This window comes from Callorhinus ursinus, unplaced genomic scaffold, assembly GCF_003265705.2.
Source record: "Callorhinus ursinus isolate GAN/ISIS: 27379988/994484 unplaced genomic scaffold, GSC_fseal_2.0 scaffold9, whole genome shotgun sequence".
Taxonomy (NCBI): domain Eukaryota; kingdom Metazoa; phylum Chordata; class Mammalia; order Carnivora; family Otariidae; genus Callorhinus; species Callorhinus ursinus.
Window position 1 is genome coordinate 24,256,771 of NW_027397071.1, and position 23,205 is coordinate 24,279,975.

General features: G+C 35.7%; 2 protein-coding genes across 6 annotated transcripts in view; one reads left to right on the forward strand and one right to left on the reverse strand.

The window, feature by feature from the left end:
* Positions 1 to 13,642, forward strand: part of GLMN (glomulin, FKBP associated protein) — a 33,045-nt gene extending 19,403 nt beyond the window's left edge. For all 3 annotated transcript variants that reach the window (XM_025872184.2, XM_025872185.2, XM_073896305.1), the window contains 11 exons: positions 1,552 to 1,605; positions 3,172 to 3,202; positions 3,307 to 3,396; positions 4,509 to 4,550; positions 4,996 to 5,069; positions 6,283 to 6,367; positions 6,858 to 6,964; positions 7,667 to 7,730; positions 12,510 to 12,633; positions 13,220 to 13,302; positions 13,403 to 13,642. In XM_025872184.2, coding sequence (XP_025727969.1) covers positions 1,552 to 1,605; positions 3,172 to 3,202; positions 3,307 to 3,396; positions 4,509 to 4,550; positions 4,996 to 5,069; positions 6,283 to 6,367; positions 6,858 to 6,964; positions 7,667 to 7,730; positions 12,510 to 12,633; positions 13,220 to 13,302; positions 13,403 to 13,519 — 871 coding nt within the window. In that variant the 3' untranslated portion in view covers positions 13,520 to 13,642. The remainder of the gene's footprint in view (positions 1 to 1,551; positions 1,606 to 3,171; positions 3,203 to 3,306; positions 3,397 to 4,508; positions 4,551 to 4,995; positions 5,070 to 6,282; positions 6,368 to 6,857; positions 6,965 to 7,666; positions 7,731 to 12,509; positions 12,634 to 13,219; positions 13,303 to 13,402) is intronic.
* A 455-nt stretch (positions 13,643 to 14,097) lies between these two features.
* Positions 14,098 to 23,205, reverse strand: part of CUNH1orf146 (chromosome unknown C1orf146 homolog) — a 34,994-nt gene continuing 25,886 nt past the window's right edge. For all 3 annotated transcript variants that reach the window (XM_025872187.2, XM_025872189.2, XM_025872188.2), the window contains exons 3-6: positions 17,920 to 18,013; positions 15,691 to 15,859; positions 15,215 to 15,293; positions 14,098 to 14,549 (exon numbers count right to left, since the gene is read on the reverse strand). In XM_025872187.2, the coding sequence (XP_025727972.1) occupies positions 14,415 to 14,549; positions 15,215 to 15,293; positions 15,691 to 15,859; positions 17,920 to 18,013 (477 nt within the window). In that variant the 3' untranslated portion in view covers positions 14,098 to 14,414. The remainder of the gene's footprint in view (positions 14,550 to 15,214; positions 15,294 to 15,690; positions 15,860 to 17,919; positions 18,014 to 23,205) is intronic.

A 23,205-nucleotide genomic window follows, 5' to 3' on the forward strand; every position in this document is an offset into this window, starting at 1 on the left:
CTGTTGGGATCATCCTGGTCTGTAAGGGAGGGAACTGGTCAGTTACCCATGGGGTGGTCTAAATTGCCATCATCTTTCAACTGTATTACTCATGTAATCCTGAGTATATATCCAGCCTCAGTCTCTTTTAATCCAACTCTTTCAGAACTAAGAGTAGTCCCTAATGAAAACCCTTCAGTGGCTTTTTGCTCTAAAGTCTAAAAATCTTCACATGAGACAAGCTTATGCATAATATGGTCCCTGCTTGATTGTCCTGGTTCACCTTCTACTACCTTTTGTCTTGTTTACTATGCTCCAGTAACACAGACCTTTTTTTGGTTTCTTATTTAAATGTGTCATGAACCTTTCTGCTGTAGGGCCTTTGTATATGCTTAGATCATCTCTAACCTTAAATAGCACTTTATGAGGAAAAGTCGTCTTTCATCACCCAATTTAGGTTGAATCTTCCTGTTGTAATTTTCTTAACCTTGTCCTCCCTTTCCCATAAAGTTTATCAAAATTATTTTTTAAGTATATAATTTTATAATGTAATACCTTTTGGACTTTAATATCCATGATAATAAGGATTACGTGCTTGCTTATCTTGCAGGCCATAGGTGTATTTCTTTGTGTGCACTTATATATTTATGTATGAATATACCTGGGGATATATTTCTATGTAAATACTGCAATAATGGTTACAACTTTCATGTTCACCATGTATTAAACAATATGCAGACAGCTTTGTATGCATTATCTAATCTTTACAATACTATAAAATACAGCATTCTCATTTTACAGATGAAAATAACAGGCTTACACAAGTTAGGATACCCGTCAATACCATACAACTTAACTAGTGGGATAGGTAGATTCAAACAGTTCTGAGCAGGTGGTGGTGGTATAGTGGTTAGCATACCTGCCTTCCAAACAGTTCCATCTGACCCTAGAGCCTGTACTCTTAATCATACTACCACCAAAACGACTTAGGTACGTATGTTGGTTTGCTAAGACTGCCATAATAAAATACCACAAACTGGATAGTTTTAAAATAACAGAAATTTTTTGTCTCATAGTTCTGGAGGATAGAAGTCCAAGGTCAGGGTGTGGGCAGGATTGGTTCCTTTGGAGGGTTCTGGGGGAGAATCTGTTTCATGCCTCTCCCCTGTTTGCTGGTGGTTTGCTGGCAATCCTTGATGTTCCTTGGCTTGTAGATCTATCACTCCATTCTGCCTTCATGTTCATATGGCATTCTCTCTGTGTATATCTCTGTCCACATTTCCCTTTATTATAAGGACACCAGTCATACCAGGTTAGGGCTCACACTAATGACTTCACTTTATCTCTAGGGTGGGGAGGTTCTTGTTCATCCCAATTTAAAAAAAAAAAATAAGGTGGCCCTATCTCCAAATAAGGTCATATGCTGAGGTTCTTTCTAGAGGTTAGGATTCCAACATTTCTTTTTAGAGGGGGGCACAATTCAACCCATAACAGTATTTATGTATATAAAATTTCTAAAAATGTACGTGTATGTGATGATATATACATATATATATATGTTGTCTATTTTAGCCCATCGTACCTTTTGCAATTTAATATGGGGCATATTGAAGTCTTTTTGCAAAGGTAAGATCATTTAGATGGCATCTCAGAATTAAATAGTAATATTAAAGTAGTTCTTGTTAAGAGTGGGGGAGACTACCTTCTCTTTGCCAGACCCTAATTAATTGGTTATTTTATAAAACAGTGATGTAAACATGAGACAAAAATGAGTCAAAGAGGTTTTAGAACAAAAAATCTCTTTTTAATATTAAAATACTGTCTTCTAAGGTAATTTCCAGTCATATGCTTCTGAGGTTTCTTCCCTTATTTTAAAAAAGTTGGTAGATTAAAACACCTCTGTCCCACTGCAGCCTCCTTGATCTAAGAAGCGGTGGTCAGTAAAAGAAATTTATCCATGTTTTTGCTTCATGGACACAATCTGAACTGCATCAAAAGGAAGGAGGTGTCTTGACCCCACCTTTTTATAACTTAGATTATTAGATTATTGACAGTGATTATATACAGTAACTTTTCTTATTTGAGGCATTAAGAATGCAAGTCTTTCTCTTTAAAAAAATTACAAAGTGACAAATACGTATAATTCTTCCAGATAGATATTTAAGAATTTTGCAAAACTCTGTACGCTTTGTGTTTTCTTGTAACATGTTTAAATTATCTCTTGCGATCAATCAGGACCTTTCAGTAGTATCCTATAGGAACATTAGTGACAGTTTATCAATCCCATCTCTTCCCAGGTGAAGGAAGATTTGTAACATGGCAAATGTCCAAAGCCTCGGCCTACAAGGCAGGAATTTCCAAGGGTCTCCTGGCACAAGTAGTTATTAACTCTGTAAATTTATTGTATTATGTATGTCTTAATGATTTTACATTCTTTTTAGTCTCTGTTATATTCATACAATGAGAATGTGTATTGATTTGAATCTTAAGTTCTATATTCTTAAGATTTCCAAACTATTTAGTCATTAAACAAAAACAACAGTTTTAACTCCTTGCATGGTTAGAATAGAACTTAGGCCTTGGATAATATTTTTTGCCCCAGAGCTTAAATATTAACTTAACAAAGATTATACACCTTTAAAAAAATATTATCACAAATGGAAAGCATTTACTTGTTGCATAAAAAGAACTGGAAAGAGTTTACAGATTAATCAGCTGGAATACATAGTATATCATGTATAATTGGTTTCTTAGCACTTGCTGTTGAAGATCTATTGATTTGTTACTACAAAAGAAGCCCTGAGAGGGCAGATTTTGGTCAGATTCGGATGTCAGTAACCAAGTCCAAAGACAGATCAAACATGAATTAAGAATTTTGACTAAGAATTTTTCCTTACTGATATATATTTTTAAAGTCTTTAAATTTCAGTTTTTGCTTTATTTTTCCTAAAATGAAGAATCATTCTAAAGCAGTTTAGAAAACCATGTTGAGGAGTGCCTGGGTGGCTCAGTTGTTAAGATCAAGTCATCGAGCCCCGCATCGGGCCCCCTGCTCTGCAGGAAGCCTGCTTCTCTCTCTCCCACTCCCCGTTTGTGTTCCTGCTCTCGCTATCTCTCTGTCAAATAAATAAATAAAATCTTTAAAAAAAAGAAAAGAAAGCCATGTTGATAAATTTTAATATTCTCTTCCAGAACAGAAGAGTCTGTTTTCTCCAAAGGAGTGGTAAGATTCGTTTGCACCCATTGTAATTTACACACAGCCATTGTCAACAAATACAGCTGTTGATTTCGCTATATATGTATCTCTGTATATATTTTAATCTATAGGATCTGTTGGAGAATGGTTTATTGAGAATAGAAGACAACAGTCTACTTCACCAGTACTTAGAAATCAAGAGCTTTCTTACTGTACCTCAGGTAAGTAAAATGTGTATTCTAATTTTGACATAGCCCCTTTCCTATTGTGAACTTAAGTAAAGGTCTTTTCAGACTCCTCTCCTACTTTCTTCTCCATATCCTTTGAAAACTCTAGTGCCATGTGTCCAGTAAAACTTGCTGTGATGGTGGAAGTGTTCTAGCTCTGATCAGTATGAACGCCACTAGCCACACTGAGCACTTGAAATGTGGTTAAAGTTGATTAAGGAACTGAATTTTTAATTTTAAATTAATTTAAACTTAAATAGTTATATGTGGCTAATGGCTATCATAGTTGATCGCATAACACTTGTGGAAAAACAATTTTCTTCTTTGACACTTTGCTTCTGTAGGGACCTTGGAAATGAAACTTCTCTACTCATAACTCAAGTCCTAAGGACTCCATCAAGGGGTGCATGGACTGATTACTAGAAAGACATTTTGTTTTTTCCTCCCGTGATTATTTTTACTTTGTACTATTTGTTAGTTATCATAGCCAAGTAGGTCTTAAGATGTTGATGTAGAAACATGTTTTTCCACTATTTAAATAGAAAAACACGGCTGTTGTTACTAAATTAACACTGTTTTTTAATGAATGGATTATATTTTCACATTGTCTAATTTCATTTTTTGCCACTCTAGACAAAATTGTAAATTACAATTGACTTCTAAATTTACGCTCTGTAACACCCCTCAGTTTTAATTACAGAATGGATTGAACTTAGTTTCCTTAGATGTAACAGTGGAATGAAAGGCTCAGGGAGTGGCACCTGGGTGGCTCAATCAGTTAGGCATCTGCCTTTAGCTCACGTCATGATCTCAGGCTCCTGGGATGGAGCCCCTGCATCTGGTTCCCTGCTCAGTGGGGAGCCTGCTTGTCCCTCTCCCGCTGCCCCCCCCGCCCACCCCCAACCCCTGCTCATGTTCCTCTCTCTCTCTCTCTCAACTAAAGTCTTTAAAAAAAATAAATAAATAAAGAGGCTCAGGAAAAATTTACTTAATTTTTATATCTCCTACCTTCACTTCTTTGAAATATTAGTACCCACCATTGATAATATAGTTGTCTATTGTCAGTGTAATCTATTAATATCTGAATTTTATTTTTTAATTTCCAGGGCTTAGTCAAAGTAATGACACTTTGCCCCATTGAGACATTGGTATGTAAATGTTTTGGGACTAAATAATAATGAACTACAGTGAGAAATTTTAATGAATAGTTTATAATTGATTCTTGAACAACACAGGGATTAGGGGTGCTAACCTCCAGCACAGTCGAAAAGCCACGTATAACTTCTGACTCCCTAAAGACTTAAGTACTAATAGCCTCCTATTGACCAGAAACCTTACTGGTAACAAGGGTTGATTAACATATAGTTTATATGTTATATGTATTATATACTATATGCATGCAGTAAAGTAAGCTAGAGAAAAGAAAATGTTAAGAAAATTACAAGAAAAAAATCGTAAGAAAAAAACATTTACAGTATTATACTTTATCGAAAAAATCTGCTCATAAGTGGACCTGCACATTTCAGACTCCTTTTGTTCAAGAGTCAACTATAATCTCCACTTTATGTAACAATATTATTTGTTTTATTTTAGAGGAAAAAGAGCTTAGCTATGCTTCAACTGTATATTAACAAGTTGGATTCACAAGGCAAATATACATTATTTAGGTAGGTATCAGGAATGGTTGTCAAGTGTGTAGTTGATTAAAAACCAAATTAATGCCATTTAATTATTCCACGTTATAGTATTTAAGTATGTTTTACATGTAAGTCGACTCTACTTGGAAGCCTTATTATAATAAATTCTTTTATCCCTATAGGTAGAGAAGGGTTAGTCAAATATTATGGATACATATTATATGAATAATAGTATTTCAGTTCAACTAATGGAAATATTCTAAAATTAAAAGACTAGAGAGAGATTAAATAAGAGATTGATAAGGCCCCTGCTAGAACTGTACATGTCAATAATCTCCATTATTCACTGTTGGAATTAATTGCTCTGGAGTTAAAACTTTGATAGGCTATTCACTGTAAGTTAATAGTAGAGATTATTAATAGTGCTATTTAATGGGGAAAAGATTCTAGCAACTTTCCAAGTTAAAGAGCAGCAGACTTCTGTGTAAAGGGCCAAATAGCAAATACACATTTATATATTCACACGGTCTCTGTTGCAACTATTCAACTTTGTCTCTTTGGTGGGGGTTGGATGTGTTCCAATAAAACAGGCACCAGGCTGAATTTGGCCTGCAGACCTAGTTTGTTGACATACCTTGTAGTAAATAAAAATGAGTTAAAAATAGATTTGGGCAATGTCAGTATGCCAAGAAGTCTTTTTTGAGGATTGGCCAATACTAGCACCCTTGATCCCATCTTCACTTCTGTTGATAAGACTTAGACCAGGTTTATGAAATTTCAATTTGATGCTTAGGTCTTATACCAGCTTTCCTGTTCTTATCTACCTATATCCCTACCAAGAAATCCCCCTTTCTTCTTAAGCCATTCATACTGTTTCCTTGCTTTGTAATTAAGTTAGTCTAACAAGACTAGTCTACTTTCACAGGGAGTAATTCTGGGAGTTTTTAGGCTATTATATACTAGTGCCCATTTTTGCCATGTCAAGTCATTGCAACTATATGCACAAAAGATTCACATTAGGTTTAATAGAAATTTCTTGTTGGAAAGACCCAGTTAAAATAGAATTTGCCAGTTACAGCAAGAACCCACAAGTGACTTGGTAATTGGTTGACACATTGCTATCTTCACTAATTGTTGTATTTCTAGAAATAACACATGGCCCATTTGAATTTGTAAAATTTTCATCATTTAAGTATAATGCAGTTGAGGATAAGTTCAAATGTATTGTAATTTTGCTTTTAAGGTGCTTATTGAATACAAGTAATCATTCAGGTGTGGAGGCTTTCATTATTCAGAATATCAAAAATCAAATTGATGTGTCATTAAAGGTAAGAGCATAGCTAAGGTGTTGATCATCTTTTTTATTTTGTAGGATATAGTCATTCATTTGTGGACTACATTAATGTGGACTCTACCCTATGGACTTTTGCTATATCTAGTGTCGGCATATTTTTTCAACATTTCTGTTTTTTAAAAACCTGAATTTTGAAATGTTGTTAACTATATATTTAAATAGTATTAATTCTTTGAGCTGAGAATATGACTTTGTTTTGCTCTATACTTCTGAAATATTAATGGAAACTTAAGTCTACTGTTTATGAATAGTCAGTAATTCTATATTGAAAACAAAGAATGTATCAGTATTTTCAACTGGCATTTTGTTCCCAGTGTCTACAAAGAGTGTGAAAGAATGGAAATGAAAGTTTAAAAAATATATTTTAAATGTGTAATGTTTATTTTTATAGTATGATGGTATTAGAAAAACACATGAATTAACTGTTATTTAAAACCTTTCCCAATTTTTATTTTGCTTTTCAGAGAACACATAACAAATGGTTTACAGGCCCACAGCTGATCTCACTTCTAGATTTGGTACTCTTTCTCCCAGAGGGTGCTGAAACAGATTTACTCCAAAACTCAGATAGGTAAGGTGACCATTACTAAGGTTCACATAGTAAATTCACAATAAAATGTGGAACCCGTGCTTGGCGAACCTAAACAAATAAGATGCATTTTCCTGTTACGTTAGGATCTATGGCTAATTCATAAAATTACATAAAGATTTTCATATTTAGGTAATTAGATACTGTATAAAAACAAAATTAAAAATTCCTTTCCAAAATTATGACCAACAGGATGATTTTATACCTATGATGTGCCCTGTGTTCCAATACACAACTCATAGGGATTTGCAACTATAGCATTGGTGACTAAAAACTAAGAATTTCATATATATAACTTATATAAATAAGACGTGGTTTGGGTTTTATTGTTTTGTTTTCTAGGACAACATGTAATTTTACGTTCAGTCTACTAGCATGGATGATGAGAAGTGGTTTTATAAAAGGAGTCTGAAAATTAAGGCAGTAAGAGATGTTACTCTCAAGTATTAAAGATAACAAGGCTCCCTCAGGGGAAAAGAATAGTAATTTTCACAATTGTATTTTGTGAACTTGGAGAACAAGAGTGATAATTACTACTCCAAAAGATGTGTTAAGGGGAATAATTTCTAATGGCAAACATAACTGTAAAAATATGCCCTAGGTTTTAACTTATTTTATTCATTGAAATTGCTGATTATATAAAACCGTACTATAAGTAACAAATTATGTATTTTTAATTAACAGGATAATGGCTTCATTAAATTTATTGAGATATTTGGTTATCAAAGATAATGAGAAAGACAATCAAGTAAGTGAGTTTTTTTTTTTTTTTAAAGAAACAGTATATTCAAAATGCACGAGCCAATATTAAATATCTTACCCAACAACAAAGGCTAGGAGAAGTACCGGCAGTTATTCTAAAACTTGAAGTTAATTCCCAGGAGCCCTTACCACCCACACCCAGCTTCCCTTTCCTTTTCCTCTTGAACCTCTGCTATCTTGCTGCAAGCATTGCTTAGCCCTGTCAGGAAGATACGTTGCAGGTCCTGAGTTAACTAAATTTTTGAAGTGTGCATATGTTTGGGTGTCTTGTTCAGTTGCCTCCATCTATAGGTCATGATTTAAGTCTAAGCTGTCTAAAATAAAATCATCTGATAATTTGATAGCCCCTCACCAGATATGACTAACTGAAGCATTTTCAGCACTAAAACTGAAATCTGTTAACATCACCTTTTGGATAACGTGTAGGAAGTTTTTTGTTTTCTTAATAGTGCATCATTAGAGGTATTCAGTGAAGACAAAAAACTATTTGAGGGAGATTTGTCATATAGTAAAATTAGATTTGCTTTTTATCTTCTTTCTTTCTACCTATTTTCTCTTCTAATAGTTGCTTTCCCATAATGTGTCATCTCTATTAACTGTAACTACCTGAATCACATGTGTAGTTAATCTGTTTTTTGGAGTTAGTTTTTTTTTTTTTTTAAGAAAATAATAAAAGAAATCAAAGTATTTTTTTCACAGGGCTTGAGCTCACAACCCTGAGATCAAGACCTGAGTTGAATCAAAAGTCGGGACACCTAACCAACTGAGTCACCCAGGAGCCCTTGATTTTTACAGAAGGATGCCAAAGAGCTTTGTAAAAGAAAATTTAAGTAAATCATGATTTGGAATGAAAAGTTTGTAAGAAAAGTAGCAGTTTCCCTCCCTTTTGACTGAATTTAGTAGATTCAGTGAGCTGACCTCCTGTTCATCCCTCTTCAGGCAAAAATAGTTATTTGCTATTATTGACTAGTGCTTATTTTTCCCCAACATCTTATTGTGAAGCTTACTAAACATACAGCCAAGTTGAAGATAATTTTACAGTGATCACTCACTGATTTACCCATCACCAAGTTGCTACCATTAACATTTTACTCTGCTTTTATCATGTATCAATCTTTCTACCTTCTGTTCACCAGTTTTTTTATGCACTTCATAGTAATCTACAAACAGCACACTTACCCCTAAATATTTCAGTAAACAGTTAAACATGTCTGTAGTTTTTCTGAGATAAAATTACATAAAATGAAATGCATAGATTTTAAGTGTGTATCTCTGAGTTTCAACAAATGGATAGATCTGTGTAATCCAAATCTTTATCACAGATAAAACATTGCTGTCATTAGAATAAGTTCCCTGTGTCCTTTTCAACTTTTCTTATTTATTTTTTACTTTTCCGAGATAATGTATAGACATTGAAAGGATCTTTACCTTGCACAAGGGCACATACCTAGTAAGTGGTAGAGATAGCTATGACCTCAGGCAATGGCCAGAACCTTTGAATCACAAAGTATATCCTGACTCCTAAAGGAGCTTCTGGTAAAAAATAGAAAAGATAGTAAGTGAAATTCAGCAGCAGTGGAGGCCCTGAGGCTTCAGGAAGGTGTCCTTAGAGTAAAGTATGAGTTTACTCTTTTAGTAATCAGGAAAGGCCATACCTAGAAATGATCTGATTGGCCTGACAGGGAGAAAAAGAATCTTTTTGATTAAGAGTGATAAATTTATTAGGTAAGGAACACAGTCTGCTACAGGGGCAGCAAATGGGACTCTGCCTAGAGAGGGAAGACAGAGCAATTTAGCATTGTGGAATATCTCCTATTATACCCACAGATGCCTCGCTTTTATTTGGCTTGAACATTGTTATGGTAAAGAAAAGGATATAACCAGTTTATAAGATTGTTTTCTTATTTAATGGTTTAAAAAAATTTCTTCGGGGGGGGGGCACCTGGGTGACTCAGTCAGTTGAGCGTCTGCCTTCAGCTCAGGTCATGATCCTGGGGTCCTGGGATTGAGCCCTGAGTTGTGCTCCCTGCTCAGCAGGCAGCCTACTTCTCCCTCTCGCCCCTGCTTGTGCTCTCTCACTATCTTTCTTTCTCTCAAATAAATAAAATCTTTAAAAAAAAATTTCTTGGGAATCAAATATTCCAAAGTATTACCATGCAAGTTACTATAAGAATTATTATACCAAGGAGATTAGCAAAAGAAACTGAGTCCAAGATGGCAACCTGGTATATCTGCGACATCATAAGAGCCTCTTCATCACAGAAGCATTTCTCCCAAGTGCAATTATAATAGGTCATATACACACATGCCAGGTGAATCTGTCTGCTATGGTTAATCAAAAAAATGACAGCTTCTGAGCTTTTATAAATTTTGATTAAAGAAGAAACAAAATGATACCCTAGTGAGGCTGAATTATGGGTAGTTTTATTCAGACTCCTACCAGTACCTTTTTTTTTTTTTTAAAGATTTATTTGAGAGACAGCGGGAGCCTGTGGGTGGAGAGCACAGGGAGGGGCAGAGGGAGAGGGGGAGAAAGAATCTCCAGCCGACTTCCTGCTGAGGAGGGAGCCTGCCACAGGGTTTGATCCCAGGACCCTGAGATCATGACCTGAGCCAAAATCAAGAGTCAGATGCTCAGGGCACCTGGGTGGCTCAGTTGGTTAAGCGTCTAACTTCAGCTCAGGTCATGATTTTGGAGTCCTGGGATTGAGCGCCACATGGGGCTCCCTGCTCAATGGGGAGTCTGCTTCTCCCTCTGCTTCCCCCTATGCTCTCTCACTCACTTTCTCTCTCAAAATCTAAAAAAAAAAAAAAGATACTCAACCGGGTAAGCCACCCAGGCACCCCCTACCAGTACCTATTTTGGATCAGTTAAGCATGCTGAGAGCTGAACTAGTCAGATGAAAAGCTGAGAAGCAATCAGAAAGGTATATAGGAAAATTAAGAACAGGATCAAATACAAAACAAAGTGATTCATAATTGAATAATAATCCATTTCTTTTCCTACTATTTTGGGTTGCTGTCAGCTGACTCATTCTTTTCATAAGTCATTCCCCTTTTCACCCTATATCTCTTCACCCTATTATCTCTCTGCATAAGTTACAGGCACCTTCTCCCACACTTGAGCTTCACAAAACTTTTCTTGAACCTCCATCTCTGCTGGTAAAACCAACTTAGTTTTTATACCTAGTGTTCTGTTTGGTAGGTATCTTTATTTATTTATTTTGCTAGGTATCTTTAAATGTTAGTTGTTTTGAATTATAGTAATTTATTCTAATAACACGGCCCATAATAATTTTTATCCCTCACTTTCTGTCCTATCTGCTCATATACTTTCCCATCTGCCTGCTTACCTATTTTTGTCCTAAATTGATATTGTAATATGTTGAATGAAAGCAGGGTCAAGGGAAACCATGGGAGATTGTAAAGGCCACAAGTATCAGGAATTTTGAAAAACTGAATTATATAATGTATGCAGATTTGCTTTTCATTTAGGAAAAAAGCTATAAATGTCTGGCATACATATATACACATACATATAATTCCATATAATCCATATTTTGGGTTTTCATTTATTGAAACATATGCCTTGTGTATTATTTCCTTCTTTTATTTCTTCATTATCATGGTTGACTATCTTTTGCGAGGTCTCAGTCTGTTCTGGCAATAAATTTCATTATGTTTTTAGAACTGCCTAGTCTTCCTTTTTTGAGGATAGGCTACAGTGCGTTTTTTATATAGGTAAGCTTTAGAACGGAAAAAACTTTCGTTACTATGTAAGTGAGTCTACTTGGGAAAAATTAAAAGCAAACATTTGTGAAAACTTCATTTTTATTTTTATCCTTATAACTTTATTTCTTAAGTTACTTTTTCTAGACATTGAAGATAAATCTTAAAATGATTTTCTTTGTAGTATTTTTTAAGTATTTAGTAACCTTTTTATAAGAGAAAATGTTCTTACTTCCATAGCTCTTACACTCCTACATGCTTCTAAAATTATTACAGTTCATCATTTGAAAGATTTGTGGAATTATGCTGAACAGAATGCATAACAGATTTTCTGTAACCTAATTTTTCCACCATTTTATTGCCTTCTCAGTTTTAGGATTATGGGCCATATATTATTATTAAAAACAACGAAGCTCTTGGGTTGCCTGGGTGGCTCAGTCAGTTAAGCATCCAACTCTTGGTGTTGGCTCAGGTCATGATCTTAGGGTCATGAGATCAAACCCCTCATTGGGCTCCATGCTCAGCACAGAGTCTCCTTGAGATTCTCTCTCCCACTCTCTCCCTCTGCTCCTTGCCCCGCTTGCACACTCTCCCTAAAATAAAATCTTTAAAAACAAAAACAAGGGACGCCTGGATGGGTCAGTCAGTTAAGCACCTGCCTTCAGCTCAGGTCATGATCTCAAAGTCCTAGGATTGAACCCCGCATCTGGCTCCCTGCTCAGGGGGGGAGTCTGCTTCTCCCTTTGCCTGCTGCCCTCCCTCCCCTGCCCGTGCTCTCGCTCTCTCAAAAATATTTAATTAAAAATTCAGTTTCTCATTGGCATTGGATGGGTGTATTAATGAGTACACTGTCCAAAGTACATTTTTGTTTGTATTCATGTAAAATAACTAGATATAATAATGAACGTATCAAACAGTAAACTATCTTGGAAGGCAAGGATTAGATTTTTGTTTCTCCAACTCTCAACGTGTGTTTAATAATAGGCAATCAAGAAATACTGAACCAAGTAACTAATTTTTTCATTCTTCTGAACAGACTGGATTATGGACAGAACTTGGAAAGATTGAGAATAATTTCTTAAAACCACTCCATACAGGACTTAATATGTCAAAAGCACATTATGAAGCAGAAATTAAAAATAGCCAAGAAAATAGCCACGGTTGGTAATGTGCAATTTCATTTTTGGTTAGGTCTAAAAATTAGTCAGATTTTAGAACTGTCAGTTATATTCAAAATAAAGAACTTTTTCATCATACCTGTTTATTTTCTAACATAGAACCATGACAGCTAAGTCATTTTATTTATAATTGAAATGATTTTTAGCAGATGTGTGAGCCAGTTAACACTGAAATCGGGTAAACAAAGATTTAAACCAAATTGAAGCATATTCTGGTTTAAAACCAGATTAAAATCAAATTCTGATTAAGAATCTAATTGTATTACAAGTATTTCTGTTTGGATATTACACTAACTTGGGTATGGCTCTGTCCATTCTCACCCTCAAGTAAATCTGTACAAATTACGAAAAAGAATCTTAGATCCAGAATTACTTTTTAAAGTCAGCAAGCAATTCTATAATAATCTTCTGCTCTTTTCTGTATAGCTATGGAGTATTTCTTATAGGTATTACTAGAAATTTTTTTTTTAGTGTAATGGGTATAATAATGAAAGTAGCTTATAAATTATTGAAATATGAGATTTGTTTTAATGGTTAAATGTGACACTTTTTTTTTCTTCTCTTACAGAAGTCCAGAAGTCTAAAGATCTTTGTTCTGTAACTGTAGGTGGAGAAGAGATCCCTAATATGCCTCCTGAAATGCAGCTTAAGGTAGATCTGAAATTTTCCTAAGCTATATCCAGCTGAAGACTTTTGTTTTTTTGCTTTAACAGCAACATTAATATAACACTAATTTCCCTTGGCACTGCAGGTCCTACATTCAGCTCTTTTCACATTTGATTTGATTGAAAGTGTTCTGGCTCGAGTAGAAGAACTCATTGAAATAAAAACAAAGTCTACCCCTGAAGAAACTATTGGGATAAAGTGAAACCTCCATTTCCTAAATAAAAACTAGTAAAATACTGTATTTTCCATTATGATTATTTAATACCTTTATAAAAACTTTTCTGTAAGATACTGCTAGAAAAATAAATGTAGCTTTTCTCATTTACTGGTTTCTGTGATGACACATTATGGATTAGTAGTATTCTTTGGTTTTAAAAAAGATAATTTACATGGTAAATAATGCCCATATATGTATTCTAAATTCTGTTGAAAATCCAATACAAACTAATAATTTTGTATTATAATCTCATAAAATGTACTTGTATTGCCCTCATTCATACAGTTGTAGTGAATTTATAAATACATTTTACACTTTATGTTCCAATTAGATGCTTTGTTACACTTCAGAATTCCTGGTGTCAAATAGGATATCACACCACCGTAAAAGTGTACAGAGAGGTTTTCAGTTAGGCCAGTTGTCTGCTTCTCTTAATTTCCCTTTCTTTCCCTACCTCAGGAGGAGTCTTAGGGGGCAGAGTCCATCACCATCTCTCTAGCAGCAGTTATAATATGAAAGCATGCGCAAACATTAATTTTAGAAATACTGGCAGCCCTTGTGGAAAAGCTAAAAAGTGTATGTGACTTTTCCTTTAGTCTAAGGGGCTAGTTAGAAAATGCTGTGTTTTTATTTTGTAGTAAATATTTTCCATCCAACTTAATTTGTATCACTAAGAAACTGCATCGGAGTTTTATAATATATGTACCAATTTTTTCTAAACATTATTAAATGAATTATCAACAAAACTGAAAATCGTTTTTGATCATATACATTTTATTATTTTAAATTTTTAAAAAATCTTTAAATAGATATTTGAACATTATAATTTAACTGGTAATTATTTTAACATTCTTCCAAAAGAACTTTTGTAATTGATACTCTAATTTAGGTTAAGTGAATCACTACTCAGTTTTAATTTTTGAAGTGTTTTCCAAACAGGACTTTGCTCAATGATGTAAGCCTCAGTTGTTATCATTCTATAGCAAATGCTGTCTGTGTATGGTTTGGAGGCAGTCTGTAAGAAGTTACAAACATGCAATATTATTTACAGAAATAAGTAATTTTTACAGGGTCATAGAAAAAACTTTCACTTACTCAGCAGGTATCAAATCACTTCTTTGTGCTAAATACTAGGTATGAGTTAATTATGAGTAACAGAAAAATGCTTGGTCTTTGAAACAAGCCAAAAGTTGAATACTTTAAGAACCCCTTTAATATGGAGATCTGTTCCAGGCATAAGAAAGAGCAAGAAACACCTAACTCTGCCTAGGGCACACTTCACAGGGGAGGACAAGCATGAAAACCAAGTGGACAACTTGTGAAGATCATCCTATAAAATAGTATGTTTGCACTTCGACAGTTTTTTGACTACAACCTGATCAATAACTGTATTTTAGAACTTGAAGGAAGATTTAAGAAACCAGTAGGGCCAACACAATGTATATATGCCAAATGCTCTTTTGGCCTAAAGTTAGTCATTCTTGTAGTGGCTACTGGAAGTGAACTGAGAAGATGACAGGCTGAGTTCAGGCTTCAAAGAGCTGCATGCTGAAAGAGCAACTTCTGAGGGGAACAGAAGCAGAGTATTTGTTAATCCTCCTCACGAGGGTGTGCATTTTGAAGTCAAGAACCTTAAAATCTATGAGTGCTATGTATGCGTCATTTTCCTAGGTGACTCACCTTAGCTATAGTGCACATAAGATTAATAGCATTTACTGTGTTGTGTACTGGAAGTATCCGTAAATTACTACCCAGGAATCTGAAAAATAATTCATAAATAGATCATATAACTTATACAGACATCTGTTAAGTGGAAAGGAGACAGAAACCTCTTATTGTTTGTCATTTATGAATTTATTCATGCCCTGACCTATTCCACAGAGGATATGATATGGCTTTATACCCAAAATTTAATAGACTAAAAAGTGTTCACTTTTGTTTTGGTCTTGCACGAAAATCTCAGAAATCAGCATGAACTCTGAAACTTGTCACCCTGATTCTTGGAGTAGCCATTAGGCCTGCATTTTATTAAATATGACAAGTTAACATTACAATGTTTATCTTTTGGCAAAACATAACTCAACTGCTTAAAAGGATTAAGAACTAAAGTAAATACATGTGATTTAAGAAAAGTCTGTAGTACTATTCTTCCATACCTCTGCTGAATCCTGAACATCAGTTTCCATTCCTCAGACCCATGGAGGGCAGCAGACAGAACCAAAAAACTCTTTCGGTGAATATTAATAAACTTCTCAATTTTGGCTAGAAATATTTCTTCAGCTGATATAAAGCATTCTTTGGCATCCATCAATAAAAATGCAAGTCCTAGGAAAAGTAAGCATAATATAAAACATCACTTTGTTATAATAATGAAAATTTTTTGTAAACTCAGTAGAATCAACAAAAATAGCTATAATATAGCTCTAAGTGTCCAGGATGCAAACCTGTAAGGAACAGAATTTACTGTAACAAAATTTTTTTTTTTAGATTTAATTTTTTTCAGAGAGAGAGAGACACATGAGAGAGGGAACACAAGCAGGGGGAGTGGGAGGAGAAGCAGGCCTCCTGCGGAGCAGGGAGCCTGATGCTGGGCTCAATCCCAGGACCCTGGGCTCATGACCCGAGCTGAAGGCAGACGCTTAATGACTGAGCCACCCAGGCCCCCCTAACAAAATTCTTACACTACAAAATGATTTAGCTAATTCTTTGAAATGCTCTATATAAAAGGATAACTTATTCTAGAGGAAAAAGTTTTTTTGGTCAGTAACCATTTTCAAACCAAGGCACTGTACACATGAAAGTAATGCCTAATTTTAGTTAAAAGTGGTTTTTTGTGTGTTATAATGACTTTTTTAAAAGCTGGAAATCAAAGATAATCTTAAGTCTTCCAACTGTTTCTTGGAGAAACCTTTGTAGAGAACATTATTCAAACAGTGAGCAGATAATCTAGGATTTTTTTTTTAAGATTTTATTTATTTGTCAGAGAGAGTACAAGTAGAGGGAATGGCAGGCAGAGGGAGAAGCAGGCTCCCTTGCTGAGCAAGGAGCCCGATGCGGACTCGATCCCAGGACTCTGGGATCATGACCCGAGCCAAAGGCAGACGCTTAGTCGACTGAGCCACCCAGGTGTCCTGTAATCTAGGACTTTTGAAACAGTAACAGGCCTGTAAAAATAGTCCTGAAGGGAAATTTGATCCAATTACAGCTCTTTAAAAGAGAAAACAATCTGAGGAAAGTGATTATATATGATTATATGCTAATTGAATGAACTTGTGCAATTTACATAAACCTTCCTGAACCTAAGTTCTCCCATCTAGAAGAATGTAATAATTCTTTCATAGGTTTGTTGAGAGGATTAAATAAGATACTGTATACAAAGTGGCCAAGGGACACAGGAGGTATTCAAAAACATTTCACTTCTCCCTAGAAGGCTCTATTCAACCAGGAAGGATGAGTTTGAAGTTGGACCACTTTCAGCCTGGAGTTTTATTTCTAGGAGCTTTTGAAAGCTGCCTGTCTTCCAAAACCTCTGCTAGAATTACCAGTCTATCTGCAAACCTCCTGGTAAAATCCTTTATCTCCACCTCTTTTATCATTTTGGTCATTTCCCTACCACAAACCTATGCTCTGTACTGCTCCCTTCCCATCACCTTAGGCTTCTCATATCCTAATCTAATTCCTTTCTGTATTTTGCCCATGACAGTTGTACAGTTTTATGATTTGAGGAAATTTTATTTGTCTCTATTTGGCTCTTTTCTTTTAGTTAGTATTTGTTTCCATTATATTCAGCAAACTCTTGTACAAAATCCTGAAAAAACATTCTCCTATATTGTTTTTATATATGGTTTTTGACCAGTGTTGTGATGTTGGCCTCTTTGTTAATACTGGTAACACATTAAGTACTGACTGTTGGAGAGATGGCTTTGTTCTATTTGCATCTTAGTTCCAAAGCATGTCATTTTTACTATCCTCTACCAGATTCCATGAGTTCAGCTTTAGTTCAACAATAATTTTTGTCTGTTTGTTTAAAGAGGAAGTGGCGGGGGGGTGGGGTGGGGACGAGAATCTTAAGCAGGCTCCATGCCCAGCACAGAGCCCGAAGCAGTGCTTGATCTCACAACCCTGAGATCACGACCTGAACCAAAATCAAGAGTCGGATGCTTAACTGACTGAGACACCGAGGTGCCTCCAATTATAATCTAAACAAATGCATGTTGTAGTTGGCCACGTGCACTACTTTTGCAGCAGTAATAAAAGTTTTATACATTTACTTCTCCCAAAAGATAATACCTTAAGCTTCTTGCCTGGTTACTGAACTATCACTATTAGAATTTATACTCACATATTTTATAAGAAACTTAAGACAGTTAACAAATATACCATACCAGAAAGAGAAAATATAATTGATCCATTTTCCACGGAATCTGAATACCGAATCTTGTGGCTTTGATTTTCTAGGGCAGTTGCAACTTCACAACTCTAAAAAAATTTTTTTCAGAAACACAAACTTAAGACATGCTTAGAATGAATGACTTTTTATTAAAGCTAATGAAAAAATTAAGTTTAATAGCTTCTTTTATAACCACTTAAATATTTGCTCATCAAAGGAGACAGTAAATGTTCTCTCTGGTGAAAAAAAAACACTTTAAAAAAAGCAAAAATATTTAGTTCTACTGAAACACAGTGTTTGGAAATGAGTTGTGCACTAGTTATTTAGGGACAAACTAAGGACAATATTAAAGAACTATAAGAAACAGAGCAAATGCAAACTTCGTTAAAAAACAACTGGGAGATAGATTCTGACATGCATTAATGTAAATTGGAAGGTGGGTGGCAGTGAGTTTCTTAGATGGTTCACAATACCATGAAGTGCCAGACACAATACCACAAAGAGACAACCAATTCTCCAATTCATTTGTGTACATTACTTTTATACTTTTGTATATACTTTGTATATACAAATGTATACATTTGTATACATTATTTTTATACTTTTTTTTAAATTTTAAGATTTTATTTGTCAGAGAGAGCACAAGTGGGGGAGTAACAGGCAGAGGGAGAAGCAGACTCTCCACTGAGCAAGGAGCCCAATGCAGGACTCAATCCTAGGACCCTGGGATCACGACCTGAGCCAAAGGCAGACGCTTAACCGACTGAGCCACCCAGGTGTCCCTACTTTTATACTTATTAAAAATATATATTTATTTATTTTAGAGAGAGAGCACATGGGGTGGAGAGGGGGGTGGCCAGAGGGAGAGGGAGAGAATCTCAAGCAGACTCCCTGCTGAGCACGGGGCTCAGTCTGACATGGGGCTCGGTCTCACAACCCTGAGATCGTGACCTGAGCCAAAACCAAGAGTCAGACTCCTAACTGACTGAGCCACCCAGGCACCACTTTTACTTTACTTTTAAAATGTTTTAAGCCTTAGACAAGTCAGAAAACATGTATAAACACAGCAACAGGGTTTCTACTTTACTATTTTAAAAATCATCTCATTTTCTACTCTATCCAAGGAATTACTTAGATCATTTTATCCAAGCCACTAAGATATAAGTGGTTAATAGTGTTTCCTGATTGGTTACAACTCAAGCTGGTTGTTCTCCAAGTAGACAAAATCCCTTAGGTACATTAATTTTACATTTTGCTTTAGAATGTGTATATTTTAAGTATACAGGCTGGAATTATGTATAAAATATATGCTTCCTTTCTGTCCTAAAGAGAGTATTTTGTGCCAAACAGATCCTGACCAGGAGTACAACTATGGCTCTTCATGAATTTTCTTCTGCTGTTTTAAAATTATACATTGATTCCAGCAATGGCAGACTAAGTAATGTAGGCCAAACCTCCTGCTGAGGCAACTAGAAAAGCTGGACAATTTTTAAAATCTGCTTGAATGCATCAGAGAGCTAGTAGGATAGTGAAAAATTATAAGGCCAAAATCTACACAGAAATTCAGAGATATGAGACCAACATTTAGGCCACCTTTTCCCTAAGGGCATTTGCCAATTCAGAAAGAGATGAGAGGCTGAACACGGCTTCTGACAAAAGTAGAACAGCTCTCCAAAGCCTTTTAATCCCTGAAATTGTCTTTACTGTATTACTACAAGCACCTTGCAGAAGCACTCTCTAGAGTAACCTTTCTCAATCAGGTTTCCTTATATGTACAAAGAAAATTATTTGAGTGACTATTTTTTCAATTCTCACATAACTAGTACCATTCTAGTTGTAGTTCATTTATTACATAAAATAGATGCTTTAAGGCTTGGATTGCCAGATTTAGCAAATAAAAATAAAGAATACCCTGTTGAATCTAAGTTTCAGATAACAGTAATTTTTTAGTGTATTTCCCATGCAATATTTGGGATGTACTTTTACCAATTTCGTTGTTTACCTAAAACCCAAATGTTATAACCGAATGTCCTGTATTTTATGTGGCAACCCTTAGGGCTTTGGGGATTTAATTCTCTTATAAAATTAAGACTTTTAGAGGAACAGAACGGAACACTATTCTAGGCCTCAAGTTATTTCTACAATTTTTCAAATACAAATTCCAACACAAAAATATTCGGAGACAAAATTACTTGAAAGAGAACTGAGAAAAAACAGGCAACAGAAACAGACTCACAGGGGATGTTACATATAGTGAACTTACATAGATACATGCCTTAAAACAGTGATGTTTAGTATGTTTAAGGAGATGAAAGACAAGATTGAGAATTTTGGCAAAAAAAAACTATGAAAGGATATAACATGTCAAAAGAGTCAAAAAGCTTCATAAAATATGAGTGAACCTTTAAAGTGGAAAGGAGTTTAGTAAGCAGACAAGAAGGCAAATGTGAGAAGAGCACAGAGTAAAGGCAAAGGCATTCAGATGCAAAAGTATGATTCTTATATGATTAAGTGTGTAAGGTGTACACAAGTCAGTTAATTTGGAGATGGTATTAGGAATAACTGCTGGCATATCCTAAGGACCCATGTATGCCATGTTAATGAATTTCAATCATATTCTATCAGTAGCTACACCTGTGTTGAGTATATAGTACTGTAAAGGCTTATCAAATCACTATGCTATACTGGAAACTAATGTAATATTTTGTGTCAACTATACTTCAATTAAAAATAATAAATTTAAAAAAATCATACTCTAGTGCCTCTACTCAGGCAGGGCCCTCTGCCTAGAACGACTTTTTTTTTTTTTTTTAAGATTTTACTTATTTATTTGACAGAGAGAAACACAGCGAGAGAGGGAACATAAGCAGGGGGAGTGGGAGAGGGAGAAGCAGGCTTCCCACCGAGCAGGGAGCCCGATGCGAGGCTCGATCCCAGGACCCTGGGATCATGACCTGAGCTGAAGGCAGATACTTAACCACTGAGCCACTCAGGTGCCCCTAGAATGACCTCTTGACCCCCACCTCACCCCCAACTGCTAGAAATTTTTCCCAACTTTCAATGCCAACTAAAAGAATTATAATAAAAGAGAATAATAAAGATAAATATAGAAAGTACTGAATTAAGAAAAAAACAGCCAAATTCAAGAGTAAATTTTTCGGGGGTGGCAGAGGTCTTTGATGACTGGAGGAAAGGAGGTGGTATTCTGAGGAATCAATCCTGTGGGGAGAGAAGCTGGCAGTTCCCACAGAAAGGAGCACTGCTGCTGCCACAGGACGTTCTGAGGTTTAAGTGTATGTAAGTGAAGGGGGTAGAGAAGTTTCAGGAGAGTTCACTCACTCAGCAATTGACTGCTGAGTTCTCAGTCAATTGCTGGGGAAGACGGTCATCGAAAGTTGGGAAAAATTTCTAGCAGTTGAGGGTGAGGTGGGGGTCAAGAGGTCATTCTAGGTGGAGGGCCCTGCCTGAGCACAGGCACTAGAGAGGTAAAAGAAGTTTTCAGTAGTACCCATTTTGTTTACAGCACCTAGCACAGTTCCCAGAACAGTATGTGTGTTAATGGATATTCGTTTACTTGAATCCAAGCATCCTTTGGGGGAGTCACTGAAGGTATCTAGTTAAGAAGGTGTATCTAAACCATGCTTTAGAGAAACTGAATTGTCTGTGATGTACATGAGATAAACTGAAACGAGAGCAATGAAGATGATGAGTTGGAAGGCTGTTGTAAGGAGCCAGATCAGAAGTGATAAAAACCTACTGAGGAGTGACTGCTAATGGGTACAGAGTTTTTTTTGGGAGGTGATGAAAATGTTCTCTTAATTGATTTTGATGACAGTTGAACACCCTGTGAATATGCTTTTAAACCATTTAAGTGTATACTTTAAATAGGTGAGTTGTATGGTATGTGAGTTTTCTCTCAATAAAGCTGTGAAAAAAGTGCTGAAAACCTGAACTGATATGAGGGTGGGTAGGGGTGGAAGCAAAAAGGTTGGAGCTGGTGTTACAAGAGCTTTAAGCCTGAGCAACTGATAGAACAGTAGTGCCATTAATAGAGAAACTGGACAGAGATTTTGCCAAAAAAAAAAAAAAAGGCTTAGTGAGATAATAAAACTATTAATTACCTTGTAGTAACTAATAAATCAGTTAATATTTAAATCTCCTCAATTGGCCAAGTAATGGCTTTTATAGTTGTTTTTTTGTTTTGTTTTTTGTTTTTTTTAAAGTAGGCTCTATGCCCAACATGGGGTGTGAAGTCAGGACCCTGAGATCAAGAACTGCATGCTCCACTGACTAAACCAGCTGGTTTTTCAAACCAGGACCGTGCATTTGGTTGTTACATCTTTTGTTAGTCTTCTAGTTTTTTTAATAATGTTGACTTTTTCAAGCATATTCACACAATGGAAATTATTCAGCAATAAAACAAAAAGTAATAACTGGTATTGTGAAAATTCATCAAAGGAAACCTCTTTTAAAATAGAGTCATTGGGGGTGCCTGGCTGGCTCAACTGAAGAGCATGCAGCTCAGGTCATGAGTTGGAGCCCCAGGGTGGGTGAAGAAATTACAAAAAAACAAACAAAAAAACCTTTGAAAATAAATAGGCAGATGAAATAGAGTCAGAAGCCATAAGGGGGTACTCTCATGCCCTATCAATCTGTCAACTGCTGATCCAGTAAGAAAAGGGGTGGAGGGTGGAGAGGCGTGGCTGGCTCAGTCCTTGAAGCATGAGACTCTTGATCTCCAGGTTGTGAGTTCTATTCCCTCACTGGGTATGGAGATTACTTAAAAATAAAATCTTTAAAATAAAATAAAAATCTTCAAAATTAAATTAAAACTAAAATCTAAAGGGGTGCCTGGGTGGTTCAGTTAAGTGTCTGACTCTTGATTTCAGCTCAGGTCTTGATCTCAGAGTTGTGAGTTCAAGCCCCATGCTGGGCTCCATGCTGGATGTGGAGCCTACTTTAAAAAAAAAAAAAAAAAAAGACTTAAAAATAAAATTTAAAGGGGCACCTGCTGGGGTGCCTGGGTGGTTCAGTTGGTTAAGTGTCTACCTTCTGCTCGGGTCATGACCTCAGGGTCCTGGGATGGAGCCCCACATCAGGCTCCCAGGGAGCCCAATTCCCCCTCTCCCTCTGCCCTTCCCCCTGCTCATGCACTAAGAAAAAATAAAATCTTTAAAAATAATGATAATAAATAAATGAATAAAGGGGCATAGTTGGTTAAAGCATCTGACTCTTGGTTTCAGCTGTGGTCAGGATCTTAGGGTCATGGCCTCGAGCCCAG